At 31.2% G+C, this 21,316-nt stretch overlaps 1 protein-coding gene across 6 annotated transcripts in view; it reads left to right on the forward strand.

Annotated features, from left to right (window-relative positions):
- The window catches only part of LOC143255886 (histone acetyltransferase KAT6A-like), a 78,424-nt gene that overhangs the window by 35,238 nt on the left and 21,870 nt on the right, over positions 1-21,316 (forward strand). For 3 of the 6 annotated variants that reach the window (XM_076512243.1, XM_076512245.1, XM_076512244.1), the window contains exons 7-11: positions 7,165-7,300; positions 7,862-7,912; positions 13,479-13,576; positions 18,526-18,629; positions 19,104-19,252. In XM_076512243.1, the coding sequence (XP_076368358.1) occupies positions 7,165-7,300; positions 7,862-7,912; positions 13,479-13,576; positions 18,526-18,629; positions 19,104-19,252 (538 nt within the window). The remainder of the gene's footprint in view (positions 1-7,164; positions 7,301-7,861; positions 7,913-13,478; positions 13,577-18,525; positions 18,630-19,103; positions 19,253-21,316) is intronic. The other 3 variants (XM_076512246.1, XM_076512248.1, XM_076512247.1) reach the window with 1 other exon arrangement.

The following is a 21,316-nucleotide window of genomic DNA, read 5'->3' on the forward strand; positions in this document are numbered from 1 at the left end:
CTGAGGAAACTGCTAAACATGTTTTATGTCCTTCAACTTGACTATAAAACAAAAGTATGATGTTGCAATCTCTGAAAGTTCACTTTAAATCATACTTGCCATATTCATAAACAATTTGACAGGGATAAAGAAATATGTAACATAGAATGTTTTAATACCATAATTTTACTTAGAAATGATAATGTAAAAACTTATTACATACTATCTTTTATTATCCTCACAGTTTGAATTATAACCAACTAATTAATTTTAATTATTTCCTTTATTAGTGGTAATCAGACTTATAACAGAACAATTGGTAAAGATTTTTGGATTTGAAAAACTTCAAGCTATTAAAGCCAATATGAGCATGAAATAGCACACTTATCAATCTGAAATTCACAGCTGGATTTTTTGTTTGTTTATTGGATTTTAGGTGCATGATTTTATGTGCATATATGTATTTCTTTAAACATTCAAACTTTGATACTTTTCCTAGAATATTTCATTATGGTTAGGACAGTTACTGTTATACAGACTTTGTGAACCCCATTTTCTCTTACTTTTCTTTTTGTGTTTTGTTGGTGTTATGACTGTGGGGCCATACTGCGTAATACAGGTCTTCACTGTACATACTTTTACAGTGGCCTGTTTTCTTTATATTGCTTCTTCATTTGTAACAATTACATTTGGATGCTTTATTTTTACATCAGGATATGTTTTAGTTCATACTAATCATGTTATACTTTTTTTGTCAAGCTTATCATGTCCCTAAACCTGTTTTGTGTATATTTGTGGGTTTATTTAACTGTTAGCTTACATGTGAAACTAAATGTTAGTTTTAAATTAATGCTTACATTGTGTCATCATGTGGTTGTGAAGATGGATGAATAATGATTTGCTTCTTGTTTTTCTATATTGTCTTCACAGGCACATTTGTTCTAATGAAATATAATATCAATAAACTCCAGGGACAAGATCTAATGTGTCAGCATTTGAATCAGATTCTGTGCAGGACCAGATGAATGTGACCTGCTGTGATCATCCATGTTGCTCTCATTTATTGTTATGCACAGACAGCTGTGCTTGTTTGTCTTATAACCATTCCAAGTCACATGATCGCCAATGACATTCCTTAAAGTGTCATGCTACAAATGTGCAATGTAGTGCTAAAGGTTGAAAGTTGTGGTGTCTTTGGTTAATTTTTGCACACTTTTAAATTTTGGATTTAGTTTTCCACTGCATAAACATCAGAAATACCAGGAACCTGTAACAACACCTGGAACTTTGACAATTTTAGTGCAGAATTAAGGGCAAACCAACTGCTTTTACAAGAAATATTTCTACTTTTTTATATTTAAATTGACATCTCTAGAACAAGAGTGTTTTACCAGGGTTAAGAGGAATTGCCTCTGGTTAAGCTAGTTTGCAAGATGGCCAGGAGCAACTGACATTTCAAAGCAGTTTCCTGTTGCATAGATATATGCACTTTTCTTTTGGTGTTTTTATTACTAAGTATATCAGTATGGTGATAATTCTTTGTTAATTGTTTGATGTGTTTTTGTTGCCTGTTGTGTTGCAACTTGGTCTTAACTTAAGTAGGTGGGATTTAGTTGTCAGTCTTAATTCCTGAAGACTACATGTCATCCCATGTTCTTTGTTTTTCATAAATAAACATTCAACTTGTCCTTGAATAGGACAGACCTTTAAGCTTTTTTGATTTTAGAATTATCTGTATTCCACAAACATATTTTGTGAATGTTGGTTAGTATATTGTTTGATGAATAATTACACAGGTAAAAAATTTAAACTTCATAAAACGAATTTTTTCACATATAAGGAAGATAAAAAAATAATTAGACAAAATTATTATTTCATAAACCACAATGAACATTTATTATTGTGGTTGTTAAGAAAAGTACAAATAAATTGAAGAAAGGGGAAGAGCATTGATGTTAAATGAATATATTTATTTATTCTGAATTTTTAACGTTTTTAATGAAATTACATCTTTTAATCAAAAAACTATGTGTTGTTGTCTTTCTTCTATGTATTGTCTGGAGAATCTTGTTTCAAAGATCATTGTGTAACAAATTTTGTTCCTGGATAGTATGTGTTATTTCTTAATTACTTTTGTTGTAGAAGTACAGAAAATGGCCATTATTTCCTTCAAATTTTGCTTTTGTGACCTGGATAATGAAATTTAGAAATTAACCTATTATCTGTGTAAAAATGGGCAAATTTGCACATTTTCATTTACATAAGGTCTGAATAAAGCAACATATGAATCAAGATTTACATGTATTTTTACTAAAGTTATACGGAAATGCTTAGAAGTGAGTAATTTTTCGAGATTTGCGACTGTAATGTAAATCACTTTCACTTATCAGCCCCTAAATATAGTCTCCCATCATCTTTTCATTATATGCTCCCAGGTCACAAAAGCAAAGTTTGAAGAGAAAAATAGGTCTTTTCCATTTACTTTAGGCATAAGCAATTTGGAAATAATACTTTTTGCCCAGGAACAAGAAAAGTAAAAATTTTGTTACATAGTATAATCAGCCATCATGTTGATGTTTTTCCTTCCCTGATACATTTATCCTTTCCAATCGTTCTTTTCTGATGGCACTGAGATTTTCAGGGAAATAGTCAATATGCAAGTGTAAGAAATGAACTTTCAAGTTCACATTACAGGTCAACTCTTTTTGGACATTTTATTGAAAATGTTTTCATAATTTGGGTCCTAAATTTCAGAAAACAATAAGGACCCAAATTATGAAAACATTGTGAACAATTCCCAACTCTTTCAGGAGCAAAACTTAGAGAAAAGATTTTTGTTGGGCTTCAGATGAGTATTTGAAATAGTTACCATCTTTGTCCAAGGCCTTTACAGACTGCTTCATCAAGCCCAGTTTTATGCAAAGTGAAGGTAATAGGACTTTCTTTGTATCAACCAAATATTTTTTATACTAGTACCAGGTTGACTTTTTGCACCAGTTGCTTCTTTATCCAATGATGATTTTGTGTTCTGTGATTCCATTTACACATAAAAACATGGAAACTTTGTATAATTTAATTGTTTACCCAGCAATTTACAAAGGACTTTTTAAGTCTCCACAAAGTAGTCAGCAATGCTCTGTGTATTTGATATGATTAAGAAGAAATTTGAAATTTTCATATGTTCCTTCAAGTGAACTGATTGAGCTATAGGAACAGATGCATGTATGTTACCATTGTGAAGGAGATCAACATTTAGCTTATTTTTTGGAGGAATTGAAGAACAATTGCCACTCACTTGGTTCATAGCCTGCAGCTCCTAGCATTGGTATTAATTCAGTGATATTGTTGCGGTGAACTCTCACAAAGTATGGTGTAAACTCTTTCTTACAATTTTTGTTTCAATAAAATGATGCTCATGGAGAAGGTAAGTTCTCATCCTGAGGTCTGAACCCCAAAATCTCTTGAAGAATTCTTTGGTAGGCCTAAATCTTTCATCAAATCATTAAGTTTTCAGTTTGTGAAAAGTTGTGCTTCACCAGATGTTTCAGGTTGAAAATAATTTTTATCATAATTTCTGTTGACATCAGAATCAGATGAAAATGTATTAAGAGTGTCTGGCAGAGTATGTAAAGGTGCATTAGGTCAGTGATCAAGAGGTCTTATAGCAGATTAAATGTCAGATAAGAAATTTCCTTTTGATTTTGACTGTTTTAGTTACGTATGCTTCAGAGTGAAAATAGCCATCACCCTGGTTTCTTGGCTTATACCAGACCTTTGTTATTGCAAAATGCAAAAATATTTCTTAACCTTAGTTCATTGTCTAAACTCTCTGACACAAACAGTACAAACTTTATGCAGAGTTATAATTTATCTTGGTCCTCACATTTTATTCCAAAATTCATGTGATACACATTTTTGACAAATTATATAATTTTATTTTTTACAACAAATGTATCACAAGTGTAACAAATGCATGCACAAACAAATACTATCCAGAAATGACATGTCATTTCCCAATGAGCTCAGTGTGATGTACACAAGTTCGTATGCACATTTGCACATGTTGAGTATTTATGTTATAACTCTTGGTATAGTATGTATATCTTCACAAAATTTGGTAGACATTTAGTAGAGATTATAAGCATCTTTACACAAAAAATATTTTTTTAATGAAATATTTTTTACTCTGATTTGATTCATTACTAGTCTGAGTGTGAATTGATTTGATATTATGATTAAAAACTATTCTTCATCTGAAAACTCAAATATTATTTGGGTAATCTCTAAAACCTCCTGAATACATTTCAATTTTTTTTTTTAGTAAGGCTTTATATTTTGTCTGTTATTTTCTCTTTCCTAACTGTGTGGGATATGTCAATTTAACCAACTTTGTAACCATCATAAAAAATTAGAAAATTTTTTTGTGCTGTAATGACTACAAATTATAAAATGAAAATACAAATGAGTGGTATGAGAAGCATAAATTATTTATATATATTATGATGATCTTCCAGTTGTGGCTTGTTAACATTGCATAACTTCCATTGATGTGGTGCAAATGCGCTCGTGTTAGAATATCCAGTAATATAAAAGTGATCTTTAGTCTTTACAAAGTAACACTGTCTTGACTATATTTCACTGGACTAGTATTTTTTTTAAAATATAGTCACATTTCAATTATTGTACATTATATGTGTATATAGATTATACTATTTATAAATAAGTTATCAAACTTAGTTTTCTTAAAATATAAAAGAGTAAATACACAAGTAAAGCAAACAATTCTCTTCTAACTACAACTTTTGAATTTGATTGCTGCTGGACATATGTGTAAAGTTGAATAACCAAAGTTAGTAAATTACTATATCGGTACCACCAAAATCCACTATCATTTATTAAGCTTAGTAACTAATCTGTCTTTAGGCCCAAACAAAACATCAAACTTTAAGCAGACTAAAGACAGAACCTTTTTCCTTGAAATCATTAGTCGAAAGAACATGATAGCCTTTTGAGAGATTAAAATGACTGAGATCCAAGTTGTCACTTGGTTTGGCTGCATGCTATGTATTGAGTACATGTATATAAGGGACCATTTCCAAAAATGGAAAGAGGTGAACAGGGTCTCTGTGTTTGATTCAGCATATAGGCCATATCTCAGCAAAATAAAAAGATATGAGGTTCTTATTTTATATTCTTGTTTGCAAATATTGGTAATTTGAGTTCCTAATTTGTACTAAACTAAAGACTTGGTATTTTAACATCACAAACATCTAATTTTAATCAGTGCTGCATTCAACATACCACGTGGCTCACACTAATCAGTATTTAGGTGTATTATTTTAATACTTACTTTCAAATTAAGGAATTAGCTTGTGTGTGTGTGTCTGTATATTAAATGTTGGATTTTAATCTACAGTTTGATACCAAAACTTATTGACATAAATTCATGAACTAGCAGTTCAATAAAATTTTGAATGGCAGTCAACAAATTCAAGGACATAGCCTTGTATTCATGCAAAAGGATTAACTCTTTGGCTACAGGCTCAGTCCCAAGGACCAATCTCATAACCATGTTTTTGAACTATAACTTTTATACAGGAAGTGTATATTTATGAAATTTTGTAGATTATTAGTAAATATTACAAGATCTTATTATACAAAATATCAGACTTTTTTCATTAAGTTATAAAATTTTTAAGGTAATTTGCTTGTTACCTATCTTTGTGTTTTGAATGTTGACTATTAAACATGAAGATTATTTTGATTTTAAGGTTAAAATGCTTTATGCCTCATAAAATTGTCATCTTGCACATTTGAAATCTTTATAATATCCAGTTAATTATCAAATGTTTTTGATTTTAGCAAAAAAACTTTGTATTTTATCTGTTATTTTCACTATTGTATATTTGTATGGGTTTGGTTGATTTGACCAGCCTTGTAACCAGCATACAAAACTAGGAAATAAACATTTTTTTTTTCATTCTAGAAAGATTATAGATTATTACAAGAAACAAATGTTTAGTCTAAATAGCTTAAATTGCATATATATATGTGTGTGTGTGTGTGTGTTATTTTTTATATCTTTGATCTTTCAGCCATGTATAACTAACATTACTGAAATTGTAATGATGCAGTGCAAGTGCAGTTATGTTACAGTATCTTATAGTACAAAACTAACCTTTAGAAAGTGAGTTGTCCTCAGTTTCTTGAAATGAATGAGTATTTTGTAAAATAGTCACATTTCAGTTATATTACATGTGCACATATACTATTACTATTTACAAATACATCTTTAAATTTCATTTATTTTTTTAAAACAGAACAGTACTTATGAAATGATTTTTTTTCTACTTGCAAACTTTCTACTCACTTACCAGGTTGTCATATTGGTCGTATTTGATTCACTAAATATAGCAATGTCTTGTTAATAGAAAAGACTGGCTTTGAGTATTGCAGATTTGAATTTCTAATTCATGAGCAACTACAGACTTTGTATTTGTACGTTAAAAATACATAACTTGAACCAAAGCTGCCTTCAGCACATGACTTGACACAAAAATTAATATTTAAGAATTTTGTTTTAGTATATACTTTTAAATTAGAAACTTAATTAACTATGATTTGATTTCAAACTTATTGACATACATTCATAAAATGTTTGATCTATAAAATTTTGAATGTATGTTCACAAATGTGATGAGATGCCCTTTTACCATTGTTGTTCTCAGTGTGCCTTAGTTGGGTTATCTGTCTTTGCCCTAGTTTCTTCCTCTCTCAGTAGATTCCATTTTCTGTTGCCATCTTAGCTGATTTGTCATTCATACGGTATTTGTAATCTTTTGTCATCCAGGACGTTTACTGTTTTTTGTATTATCTAAGTTCCAACTTACTTTCTAGTTGGTTTCTGTATGATTATTTCTGATTAACATCAGTGGTGGTGTTTTAACACTGAATACATTCCTTGTAGTCATATAAACTGTGAAAGAGGTTATTAAATGTTTATAGCAAATAAGTAATTAAATTATTAATAGGATGTATTTTTATTTGTAAATACAGTAATTTTTACTGTACATGATGATAATTAGAAATAACTTAGGCAACTTTTATGTTTAACAATTTATTTGTGCACCACTAGATTGAACTTTTCAAGCACACGTTATGATAAATTCTTCTGGTTTTGCTCAGGTTTTTGGAGGTGTGAGAATTGTACAGAAAATCTCCCTTCAACTAAGTTCAAAGAAAAGAGGCTGAATAGTAAGTTGGCAACAAACCATCGAAAACATAGATGTGGCAGTATGAAGATAAAAAATGCCACTAATAGGTATTGTGTTTATTTTGTAAATAAAAGATATCAAGTTTTTAATTAAACTGATAGTTTGTTCAAAAGGAAGTAAAACTATACTTTTTTATGTCAAAAAGAAACTATAGAGTAGATTACAAAGCCTAATAAGCTTTCAGAAAGTAATTTAATAGAAGTAGATGAGTAATTATATTTTAACTGATCTAATCTAAATTTTGGGCAAGAAGAATGCTTTAAGTGCTAAAAAGTGTAGTCAGAATGTTACTTGTGTACGTTAATATTGCAATGTATTGAAATTTAAGCATGGAATTGTGGTATAAATACATTTCTTGTTTGAAAAACGGTGTGGGTTTGCTAGGATAAAGTGTGAGATTTGTCTTATGATCAAACAGCTTTGGAAATACATTTTTATAAAAATTTCTTTTATGCTTGTTTGTTGCCCTTATAGTAACAAGTTAAACTTGGTTGTGTAGTAAATTAAACTAAATTTAATCAAAAAATTATTCATTTGTGATTTTATTGAATTTAACTCATTTTTATTTAGTTTTCTATGGAATTTGTAAATGATGATTATTATTTCAGGTCTTACATTTCCTCAAGCTGTGATGAAGATTATGACATTCATGACAAAAGGTAAATTTGTACCAGAAATATGTTTGCTTAGAAAATGGATCTATATGAGCCATATAAAATTATAAAAATTAAAAGTAGTACCAGTTTTAGCAAATCTATACAAAATAAGATTTATGCTATAGTATGGTCACATTAAATTGCTACTGCATCAAATGTATATTTGCTGACAGCTTGCTTTAAGTGTCTATGATGTGAAACTTAGCTATCAGTTGACTTTTTTTTTTTAACATGTTCTGTCTAAATACAGAACATATTAACATTAGAATATTGTATTTAGTCTTTGGTCAGACTTTCATGGAAAAACTTTTGAATTTAAAATTATGTTCATACAGTTTGAGAATTTTACCAGGTTACATTACAGAGCCTAAACCTTTCTTTGGTAAAGGTTAAAACAGTTAACTTCTAGTTTATTGAATCAGGACATGTTATTACTGTTGTAAGCAAGCTTTTGATATAATGATTATTTTACTCTTTGAAACAAACTGCAGTGCTGAAATCTTGCAAATTTTGGTTATTAGTGAATTTGTATCCCTCAACACTTGCCACTGTGTTTATTAAGCACTTTGTATTTTTGTTTCTTTATTAATATCTTGTTTAGCTTATAGTAATGGGTTAATGTATTTTACACAACTTGTAACAATCATAAGGATGTATATTGAGCTCTTGAGTTTGTAACGCATCTTTACAAAATTTTAGACATTTAGTAACCATTACAAGTTTTAAGTACACAAAAAATAAGATCTTTCAAGTTAAGTATTTTTACAAAATTTGACTTTAAATACATTGTGTATAAGTGTTGACTGCTCTGAGTGTAAAGTGATTTTCTTATTAAGATTAGAAATACTTTTTAATCATAAAATTTTATTTGCACAAACCCTAAAACCTCTTAAGTAAATATCAAACTTTTCAGTAAAGTTTTATATTTTATATTATATTTTCTGTCCTAACTACACTCATTCAGTCAGTTTAACCAATCTCTTGACCACCATTTAAAAAATTCTGATACAGTCTTATCTTTACTCACTCTTAAGTACAGCTAAAAAAATATCATTCTGCTATTGAACATGTATGTATTATTCAACCATTTTTTACTAGGGTATTGTGCCACATGTATTGGTGCAGCTACCTCCCTCTGCTGTTCCCATTGAATCCTTTCTTTCTCAGTTGGCACAAATTTAGATAGATGTGTTTTTTAGCATATGGCTGTTGTTGATGATTGGGCTTAGTTGCCATTTTAACAATTTTAATTTACTTTTTACTTTGTTTGCATTTAGTAGTCTCGGCATTTGCCCGTATGTTGTTAAGTATGTGCTTTATAATCCTAATTTTCATCAAAATAGCACTGCTACGTAGCTGATGTATTTGTTTCTTTCCCGTTTGTAGAGCTGAGTTTTGCTTCAGCTACAATTTATACATTCTTGTTGCTTGAATCCTATTTTATTCTCGTACTTTAGAGTCAGGAGTCATTCCCACAGTAACCACATTGTCAATAGCTAGAAGTCAAGTGTTGCAGTTTAGGGGCCTTCCATTTGGACTAACTTTGGCTCCTCATGTATTTTGTCAGTTAGTAAGAACTTTTGCCCAAGATCTTCACCTGATGGGTCGTCACACTCACCATGAAATGAAACAATGCCTTATGTTCTCTTCTTCCTGTTCACAGTTCAGAGACCATACTAATCTGCTCCTTTAAGAAGCAATATGAGTGGGATTCCTGATTATGGTGAAGAAGTTTGTTCTTACCCTACTCATTATCTTGTTCATTTGTGGAATTTTCTTGAATTCCAATTTCAGTCAGGTCTAACCTTCTCCTCATTATCTTTGGAATAAGGAGAAGCAGTCTACAAGGCCTCATCTCATATTATGGGGATGTGGGCTTCCTTAGAAGCTCTTATTTCCATGATTCAAACTGATATGCATTCTCTTCAGTGACATTTCTACTAGGATTTTGTGGGCCACCTTTTTACCTATCCTTTCCTCACCAGAACTGGCCTGATTTGGTGGTTAGGCAGGGACTAGACCACAACAGGGGTTTCACTTCCTATATTCCTTCTAGATTTACATCTTTTCACAGATGAATCTTCAGAAGATTGAGGTACTTATCTCAACAATCAAGAAATTTCTGGTCTCTGGTCAGTCGAGGAATCTTCTCTCCATATCATTATTCCTGAACTTAAAGTGGTTCATCAAGCTTTATCCAAATTTTTTTCTCTCTCTTTGAGGGAAGGGGGGGTGATTAAAGTGCACCATGACAACTCCACAGTGGTCACTTACTTCATTAGTTAAGAGGATACTAGATCCAGTCATCTGTGCTTTTAGCTCTTGTATCTTCTTTTTTGCATCCAGAGATTAGCTGCAAGATATAAGTGTACCATTCAAAGGTGGATATCATCTCCCTCTCTTGGTGATTCTACACATACCTGTTTGCTTTTGACTGAAGCAAGTCTTATCCCATCATTTTGTTTATGTTTTTATTTCAAAGACTCTTCTCTCTTTTTCTCTGGGATCTCACTGTGTGGCAGGTGTTGCCTGGTCAGGTATGCTTTGCCTCAAACCCACACGATTTACTGGTTTTGCTATAATGCTCACTGTAGAGGTGTGGTGTTCAACAAGACCACTGGTGGCATGTTCAGTGGTATATACACATTTCTTCATATCCATATGTTTCATTTTATTGTGGACTTTCATGAGTAAAATAGAAGGGGATTTCCAACCATCTCTGCCAACCCCTTGATGTAATAAATCAGGGCCAGTCTGCTTTTCAAAATATTGGACTGTGGACACCCATTACACTTTCTACAATGTGAAATTCCTTTGGAATCTCCACTGCATTTACTTACCAAATTTTTATTTGAATAAAACAAGGGAATTCTTATAATATTACAATTTCTGGGGTGGTGGAAAATAAAAGCTTCCTTCCGAGTGCATTGAAGACTTTTAATTTACCATTTATCCATTGTGTGAAAAGAAGGCAAAGCCAGTTATCTCCTTTTTCTTGGATGCTTATTTTCAGGTGGGCAGTTGTTGGTTGGAGCAGGATCAGTCTACATGGAATCACTAGGTTCAGTATAACACCACCCTGTTCCTACAGTTGTGTGAAGAGAAACCTTCCTCCTTTTTCTTATTAATTCTAATTGCAAATAATTCTTCCTCTTTGCAATTCCACTTGCCTAACCTTTGACAATTTGCTTAGAGCTAGGGTTTATGAATATATGTAACATGGTCCACATGCCCATGCCACAATGTTTGTTACTCTATATTTTTATATTTCTTATGCTGAAAATGCATTTCTGATATATATTTACCTTATCTTACATAACAGTTTCAATTTTCTTTCTGCCCCCTAAGCATTGCTGAAATATATTTCACACCAAGTGCACCAATCTATATACCCTACCAATTTCATGCCACTATTTGAACATGTACATATAATGTAACTGCTCTCCATTAACAGTATTGCATCAGTGATGTCGAGAAACCCACTTGTTGAGAAATTTATATGCAAAAACGGCTCGTTTGGGTTGAGAAAATATTTTACATAGAAGGTCGAAACGTTGTTCGCTCTTCTATGTAAAATATTTTATCAACCCAAACAAGCCGTTTTTGCATATAAAAGTATTGCATCACATATATTGGTGAAGCTAGCTCCCTTTGCTACTCCCACCAAATTCTCATTTTAAAGAATTGGCATGATAAAAGAATAATATCTACAGTGGTGAGAAAGAGTGGGAGGTAAAGTCTGTAGGAAATATATTTTCAGAGTTAGAAGGTGTTAACTTGCAAGTGGTCTTACCTCCTTTAACACAAATATAAATCACCCTTTTTTTTTCTAGAATGACTGCAAATTGTAACATGAAACTACAGTAGTTTACCTTAAATAATTTCACAATGCATCTGTTTATTTTTAAATGTATTGTTTTATTGCCCTTTGAACTAAGTATTACTTATACTCCCAACTCACTAGTTCTAAGTCACTTGATAAATCTTATGAAGATTTTTTTTTAAAATTATTGTTTATCTTGTCTAATCTAGCCTTATCTGATCAAATAAGTTCCTAAATTTTACATCTGAATTACTTTTATAATAATAAGTGGAGGATACACTTGAAAAGCAATAAATAAATTACTTACCTGGGTCATCGCCTTTTTTTACTGTCAACTGTTGATGAAACTTACTTAAGCATACTTTTTTAGTAATTATACTACTAATACACTGAATTTTTATTTGATTAAATAATGCACCTAGAAACACAAAATAATAACTTGGACAAAGCAAACAATGTTACATAGCTATCAGTGATGACGAGAAAACCCACTTATAGAGAAATATATATGTAAAAACGGCTGTTTTGGGTTGAGAAAATTTTTTTATGTAGAGGAGGGAACAACGTTTCGACCTTGTTCGGTCATCTTTGTGAACCAAAACTAGCTGTTTTTACACATGTTACATAACTATTATAATTTACTTGGTTTTTTAAATGTATGATCAAGAACATTTAAAAATTCTGCTAATATTGTTGACGTGAATACTGTGAAAAAATTTCAGACTGAAGGGAAAATAGATAATTCTCTGTATAGAAAACAATATAATATAATATGCCAATTGATATATTGAATCTTTGGCTTTTTATTGTTTATAAATGGTATAGTACAAAATAAAATTTGTGAAAGATAGAATGTGAGAGGTAGACATGGCAAGTTGGTCTGATTTTCTAGTTTGTTTCCATAAACAAGTCAGATTGAAGACTATAAAATGTGTGCTTTAAATTCTATGCTTCTCAGGATGGCAGTAAATAAATTGAAGAAGAGAGAAGGCCTATAGAACAAATGTCATAATTCTTGTACTGCTTGGAATTGAGGATTTTTCATAATATATTCCTATAAAATTAAGAACTGAAGCTTTATTTAATATAAAATTTTAATTTGTTAGCTATGCTTTAATTAAAAATTTATTGGTATACAGTGATGATAAAGTAGTCTAATTAAATTTTTATGCAACCCTGTAAAAGTCATGGTGTGAACTTTGACCTACCTGTAGCAAGGATGTTAAGAATCGCATGATGTAATTAAAATGTAAATTCAATACAGTGAGCATCTTGTAGAGATAATTTTCAGTTCAACAGTAACCCAGAACTACTGGTAATTGTTAGCCAGTAATCTATTTGTAATTGTTTTCTTCACTAAAACTTGTAATTTCAGTGACAAAATAATCCATGAATGACCAAGAAACTTAATTAATGTGTTATACAGTTAGCTAATTCCTGTGGACTAGACTATAGTTTCACCAAATGACTGCTCTTCAGCACTGCTTGATAGAGTGAACTAAAAGGTAAATTAGGCTGCCATATAGTGGTAAAATGCAAATATTTTATAGGAGTTGATGTAAAGTTCTTTACATACTAGCTTATTTACTAGTAACACAGTCAAAGGTGTGTAATAGAAACAGCCTGTAATAAGTGAATTGTTCAATGAATATAAAACTTTTTTTCTCTCTGTGCTTATTTTGTTAGCTAAAATTGCTGGTAGGATGTATGTTCATGTGTTTATTGGAATGTTTTTTGTATTTCTAGAAATTCACGAAGGAGATCAGCACCACAGTACCTGGTAAGGAAGGGGATGTCGAGGAGTCGAAGATCCGAATCACCAGATGAAAGCATGGATTGTAATGGTAACTCATTTCTTTCTTCTGGGAAGCATAGCAGTGTGCAGGGGGAGAGTAGCAAGGTACACTGTGGTGACACCAAGGAAACTAGATCTCAGGCATTTGTGAAGAATTCCATTGGTTTACTTGATGGTTTAAGCCAGTTTTTCACTCCAACTAATAAACGCAAGTCTCGTGTTGCAAAGAGTTCAGTGGCACAGCCTTCAGCATCATTACCTGGACCTGGCTCAGCCTTACCAAGGCAACTCTGTGAACATGAAGAGTTACACCTACATGAAAATTTTGATCTAGAAAATAAAGTACTTTGTAACTCGCAGAGCTCTGAAAACAGCCTGTGCAGAGATGCAAGCACAAAAAAAGCTGAGGGTACAAAGAAACCAAAAGGTAGATCAGCCAGATTGGCACTAAATATAATTTCGTCACATACATGTTCATCTGATTCAACTATTCCTCTCAGGAGGAAGTCTGTAGCAGCTACTGGGCAGATCAAACACACACAAACCATTGGTAGAACCACGAGATCTGTAGAGAGGCCACCAGAGTTTGAATTTGTACAAACTGATTCTGCCCACTCTGCTGTAAAAAATCAACAAAGTATTATACAACATTTTGAATTTCATAGTGAACAAACTAAGAATAACAGACAGCTGAGACCTCGCGTGAACAAAGTGCAGACTAGAAGAAGTTCTAGACAGATTAAATGCCATGGTCACCAAGGTGAGAGAATGATTACCAGACAGGTGAGCTGTCATAGTTTATGGGATGAAAAACATAATCTATACATAGAGCAGCAATCAGAACCCCTACAGAAAAAAGACAGAGGAGGGAAAATGACAAAAGATATTGTAGGGTCACAGGCATATAAAGTTTCATCACGAAATAATAAGAGACATATTCATAGGTTGCCAGCTACAGTCAAAATGGAACCTGAAGATGTTTCATTCACTCTAATATCCCAGGTTCCACATGTTTCTCCCCCAGAAACAAGAAATAGAAGGTCAGATTCACCTTCTTCTGTTTCCTTAAATGACATGGATTGTAAAATAACTTATTATGAGAGTAAGAATTTAATAAAGCCCTGTTCTAACAGTGTGAGTGTTGAAAAACTTTCTTTTGACAGCAGAGATGGCAACAAGGATGGTTCCAGTAAATTTTGTAGTGGGAAAGATGCTGCCAACATCTTGGAATTTTGCAAGGAAGACTCAAACAGTTTTATTGCTGAAAAGACTGATCTGAGTAGTGTAGAAGAGAGCAAAGCTAGTTCCAACAACTTGAAAGAGGATAATTTCAACACTCTGAAAGACAACAAGAATGATTCCAAGACTAAAGATGTTTGCAGCAGTTTTGATGGAAGTAAAATTGATTCCAAAACTGTGGAAGGAGGGAAGATTGATTTAAACAGCTTGGAATTAGACAAAGTTGATTCCAATAGCTTAGATGGAGACAAAGAGGATTCCAATAGCAGGAATTGCAGCAAGACTGCTGGTAAGCTGATTTTCCATCTTCATTGGACCACTGAACCAGTTAGTGCAGCTGATATTAATGAACCACTGAACAAGGCTAGATTGCTGTGCCACATCTACACCTCCCTGTTCTTCTTTTTGCTAGCCAACTGACCTGCTTGTTTCCCTTGTTTGTTTAGCATGACAATGAGCAGGAAGTTTAGGCTACTTAAGATATAATGTTTTTTTTAGATTGCTTTCCATAACACTGCATGTTTGCTCCTAGCATATGCACACTTTAACTTTTGAAAGTTTTGTTTTACAGTTTATTTGTTTCTGTGCATTTTGGAGTTATTTTACATAAATACTTGCCAAGACCAAAAATGATTAATTCTGGAGTTTAAAGTAATGGGTGACAAATGCAATAAGGTGAAAGGATTGTATTTTGTTGTTGTTTTTTGCTTTGATATTTTTATGAATTATTTTTATTTTGTTTTAATGTTTGTACTTTGAAGTATCCTGAGAAAATGCATAGGTTATTTAGAAATTCTATAGAAACCCCTCAAAGAGAATGAAAGAACTTATAGTTTTAGTACAAAACTGGATTATGGAAGCTTGTATTTAGTTATTGTTATTCTTTTTGTAGTGTTTGCTGGCATTAATTTTTATATCATAGGATTTAGACTTTTAGCGTAGCAGCTTGAAATTGGTACCACAATGATTTAGCTAGTAAGTTTGAAAATAGTACTAAAACCATAAAAAAAAACTTGAAATATGAGATAATTACAAATAGAAGGAAATTATATTTGAAACAATTCTTCATTCAGTGCTGTAGCTAATGTAGTTAAAATTAGAGTGATTGTACATAGTGAGAGAGTGTTTTCTGTCCATTAAAGTAAGACTGAGATTAACTTGCTAACAAAAACTGTAATTATGCAGTACAAGAGAACAGGTCTTCAACATCAGTAACTTAGAATAACACTTGGGAACCACTCTAAAACATTTTCAACTCCTGTACTAAGTCTGCTATTCCAAAATGAATTTCATACTTATGTTAGTATTGTTGTAATTTATCTTGTAAAAACAATTTTTGATAATGCACGAACTGGAGTTGTGAACATTTTACACTGCTGAATTACAGATATCAGTATTACGCAGTATGTTAATTAGGAATTTTGCTTTCGATGTAAAACTTGTTTCTGATTCGCAGTTTGCATCTTTTTTCGTATAACTGTAAGTGTATATACAGTTGATATGAATGCATATAATGAATGAAGATGTACTGCAATAAGAACACCTTAAGCAGAACAGTTCTACTGTATTAAACAGTATATTGAACCATTTAAGATGCCCAGTGTTGGTTTGATATAATGTATTCAAGATTTGAGTTCCTATATGCACAATATCAGTTAACCCTCTTGTAATGGGCTCAATATAAAATACACGAGTTCATATACACATTTGCACCCATTAAGTATTTGTACTATAACATATAATGTAGTATGTGTATCTTCATGAAATGTGGTAGACATTTAGTAAACATTAGAAGTTTTCTGTACAAAGAAAATGAAATTTTTTTAATGAAGTATTTTTATTAAAGATTTGTTTGCAAATATATCAAGTTTGTTCTCTTGTCTGAGTGCAAAGTGATTATCATGTTATTATTAAAAACCATTCTTTGTCCCAAATTACTCAAATATCATTTGTGTAATTTTGAAAACCTAAATACATTTGTTTGGTTTCAGCAAAATTTTATATTTTATCTGTTATTTTCTCTACCCTAACTCTATAGCAGGTTAGTTAATTTGACCAACCTTTTAACAACCATAAAATAACTAAGAAATAACATATGCTTTTTTCATTCCAAAATAACAACAGGTTATAACATGAAAACATAAACATTAAGTCTAAGTAGCTTAAATCTCACAGTATACATTTATTATATTGACCTTCCAGTCATGCTTCGCTAACATTACAGAAGTTGCAATGATGTGGAGCATGTTCACTCGTTATTGTATCCAAAATTGTGGTTTAGTATTTTATAAAATACATTCATATTTCAGTTATAAAACATTACAAATGTATACACATGATTACTCTTTAAAAGTAAGTTCTTAAACTTATTTTTCTTAAAATGTAGTACAGTAAATAAATATGTTTAGCAAACAGTTGTCTCTTCTAGTTACGGACTTTCTACTCATTTTCTGCTTACCATAAATTGTTAAGCCTTATCAAATTTCATACATGGAGGATGTTAAAATAATTATTTTTAGGTTATATATATCATTTTGAACTAACCAAAAGTATTAATTACTGTATCAATACCATAGAATTCCACTATAATTGCTCAAGCTCAGTAACCAAGCTGAATTTGAGTCTCAAAAATATGAAATTTCAAACTCACTAAAGTGCTATCTTATAACTTGGAATCAAAAATAAAAAAGAAGAGTTTGTTTTCTAGACACTTCAAAGAGGCTGAAAAAGCCATTAGGGGAGATTTTGATTGGTTATCCACATGTCATAAATAGAAGTAGGTATACTTACGCTTTTCAAAAAATAGAAAGAGGTGGGCAGGTCCACTGTATTTGATTCAGTAAATGTAACATTATCTCAGCAAATAGGAGAGACAGGATGTTCTTATTTTGTATTCTAGCTTGTCAGTACCAGTTATTTGAGTTCCTAATTTGTAAGAAACTATAAATTTTGTACAACCATTTAATTTGAACCAGTGCTGCCTCCAACGTATCATGTGACACACAAAAATCAATATTTAAATGTGTTTTCTTTATTTATTTTTAATTTTAAAAAACAATTAATATATAATACAAAATTTAAATTATAATCAACAATTTAATACCAATCTTATTGACATAAATTCATAAAATAGTAGTTCAATAAAATTTTGAATGTTGGTCAGCAAGAACAATGACATTCCTTTTGACACATGTCAGTAGGGTTAAGTGTACATGCGTGAGAAGGTCAGTGAATTCAGTTTTTTACTGCATTATTTTGAAAGTGCATTTTTGTCGAGAGTGATTAATGACTGTACATATCACATGTATGTTAGTACGTGCCATACAGATTATGAAGTAATTTTTGGTATATTGTGGAAAATTTTGTTCCATTGTTAAACATTTAATTAACTAGTCATAGCTAGTTATGTTTGGAAAAAAAATTAATACTGTTTTCTTCCATCAGGAGAGAATGAGAACAGCAGTATATGATGTTTAAAATATATAAAAACATGTAAACATATATATGTTTTAATGTGTGTGTGTGTAAACCCTCATACTTGTCATTTTGATTAGTGAAATTGTGTTTGATCAGTATCTTTAGCAAATTGTGATAATCATAGACAGGGAGTTAACAGAAGTTAGAGTTTTTAAATTTGATTACTTTTATATATTAATTTCAATTAAGTTATCTCTGATTGTAACTTATGTATCGGTTTCCTAGCTTGCAGGTGAATGACGTGTTTACACCCTGTTGGTGATTTTTGTTCTTTTTATATAGATATCGAACCATTAGCTTCCAACAAGCAGCAGCAACAACTTCCTCCAGGAGTCACAGAGAAAGATTTAACATTATTTAAGCAGGCCCAAGAAACAGCTTTTCAGGTTAATAGTTTTTGTCTTTTTTTTACCAAATTACAAAATAGTGTACTATTTGAGATGTATTTGGAGATGATATAAGTATGCAGTAATCAGAAGTAACAAATATTTTTAATATATAAAGGTTGAATGTAAGATGAAAACAAACTTTCATTAATAATGAGATACTTGCAATCAATTTGCTACAATGTGCCATGACTGTTAACTAAATTGTTTAATTTCTCTTGATATATGTGAATCTCCAGATATTTGTTATGAGTTTAAACTGTAGATCTCAAACAATTTGTGCCTGTTTTGTGAAACAGGTTTTGTGCCTCTTAAATTTTTCAACTTGAATTTTTAAAGTCATAATATTTTAAGTTAAAATGCAATAAGTGAGGTGTTTTTTTAATCGCATTTTAATTGGTAGATTTATGTGTTCCAACTGTATTGATTCACTTGTTTGTTAGAAATATTAAAGCCCTTAAAAACATTCTGTAGCTGAATGTGGGTGTGTGTGTTACTTCTCAGACCATGGGCCAAGGAAGTCTACCTCTGGACCCACAAGTACGTTGTCCTGCAGCCATTGAGTTTGGACAGTACGAAATCCAGACATGGTATTCATCTCCATACCCACAGGAATATGCAAGGTACATTTCTAGAGATCATGTTAACTCTTAGATAATTTAAATATATCCGTATGTATAAAAAAAAACATTTATAAAAAATTCATTAAATGTGATTATAAGTGACTCGTGAGTGTTCCTCAAATCATTCTTAAACAAATCAGAAATGGTGATTTGGTTATAATAAATATTTATTTTTTGTGTTATTGTTAAATTGGTATGAAAATATAAGTGCTTTTGGTTTTTTTGTGATTGGGTCATGCATTTAAATCAATCAAATACTAATTTATGGAAGGCTTGCTCAGTATATGATTACTTATCTTTTACCTTGTTTTTTGGTTACTTATGGTATCATTTGTAATTTAAGACTTTTTAAAGTGAGATAATTGCAGACAAACAGAGAAAAACCATTAATTTCACAACTCTAGTTTTTATCATGTATATGATAGTTTCACTCTCAAGTAACTTAGACATAATTATGTTAGGAGCCAGATCTTTGGCTCTGCTGATTTAGTTTGAGGCTAATCCTACACATGTGATATATAGTGGATTAATGTAGTGCTCTACACCAAACCTCCATTTTGTTTTTGAGTACAGAATCTATCTTGATCATTTTACTAAGGACAACAATTGAGAAACCATTTATGCACCTCTAAGAAATTTGACACAAATGTGTCAAACACATGTCAACAAGCTATAAATTTCTTTTACTATATCACTTTAACCTTTCAGCAATGGCTCAGTATAAAGTACATAAATTTGTACACAAACTTGCACACATTAAGTATATAAACTATAATTTTTGATACAGTGTCTACTTTCACAAGATTTGACAGTCTTTTAGTTAAGTTTTGTGTGTACAAAAGAATCAGATTTTTTTAAAAATATTTTCACTAAAATTTGTTTGTGGAAATAGTCTGTTTCATTGCTAGTCTGAGTGCAAAGTGATTTCATGTTATGATTGAAAAAAACTTATTCTTTGTCTCCAAAAATCTTAAGTACTCTTTGTGTAATCTCTAAATCTTCTGAAATACATTTCAAATGTTTGTTTTCAGTAAGACATATTTTATCTGTTATTTTCTGTACCCTAGCTATGTGGGGTCTGTCACTTGACCAACCTTGTATCAGTCATAAAAAAAATCAAGAAATAAATATAAATCATGCTTTTTTCTTGCTAGAATGACTACAACTTATAACACGAAAACAAAAATGTTTAGTCCATGTAGCTAAGTCTCATAATGTTATATATTTATATCTATTTGTTTTTTTTATTATATTGACCTTCCGGTCATGCCTGACTATTGTAACATAACTGAAATCGACATAGTACATGTGCACTCTTGTTACCATATCCAGTAGTTTAGAATTGACCTTTAGTTTTTACATACAAATTGACCCTGTCTCGGATGTGTTTTAGTCGATTAATGTTTTGTAATATCTAGTTACATTTCATTTACTATACCATATATGTGTGTGTATAGATTATTACTGTTTAGGAATAAGTTATTAAAATTATTTTTCTTAAAATATGGAACAATAAATAAATCAGTGAAGCAAACAGTTATCCTTTCTAGCTACAACCTTTGAATTTGGTTGCTGCTGGACACAAGTTGCTAATTCTTTTAAAGTTTTAATGTTTTATATATACATTTGAATTATCAAAAAAGTCAAAGTACCATATCAATAGTGTAGAATTCTATAACTAAGCTGTATCTAGGTCTAAAAATATGAAACTTGGAGCTAAGTAAAGACAGAATCTACCTCCTTGAAATCTTGGTTCAGAAGAATGTGGTAGCCTTATAACAGATTAAAATGGCTGAGAAAACCACTTGGGGGACATTATAAGCTGTCAACTGGTTGTTCACATGTTGTGTTTTGAAGTTAGCATATATAAGGGACCTTTTCCAAAAATGTAAAGAGGTGAATAACATCACTGTGTTCGATTTAATACGTAAGTTTTATTTTGCTGAGATATGAGGTTTGTATTTTACATTCAAGCTTTTCAGTATTTGTAAATTGTTATCGTAATTGGTATGAAACTAGAGAATTAACATTTTGACATTTAACCAGTGCTACATTCAACATACC

Source organism: Tachypleus tridentatus, chromosome 7 (genome assembly GCF_004210375.1).
Source record: "Tachypleus tridentatus isolate NWPU-2018 chromosome 7, ASM421037v1, whole genome shotgun sequence".
NCBI classification, from domain to species: Eukaryota; Metazoa; Arthropoda; class Merostomata; order Xiphosura; family Limulidae; genus Tachypleus; species Tachypleus tridentatus.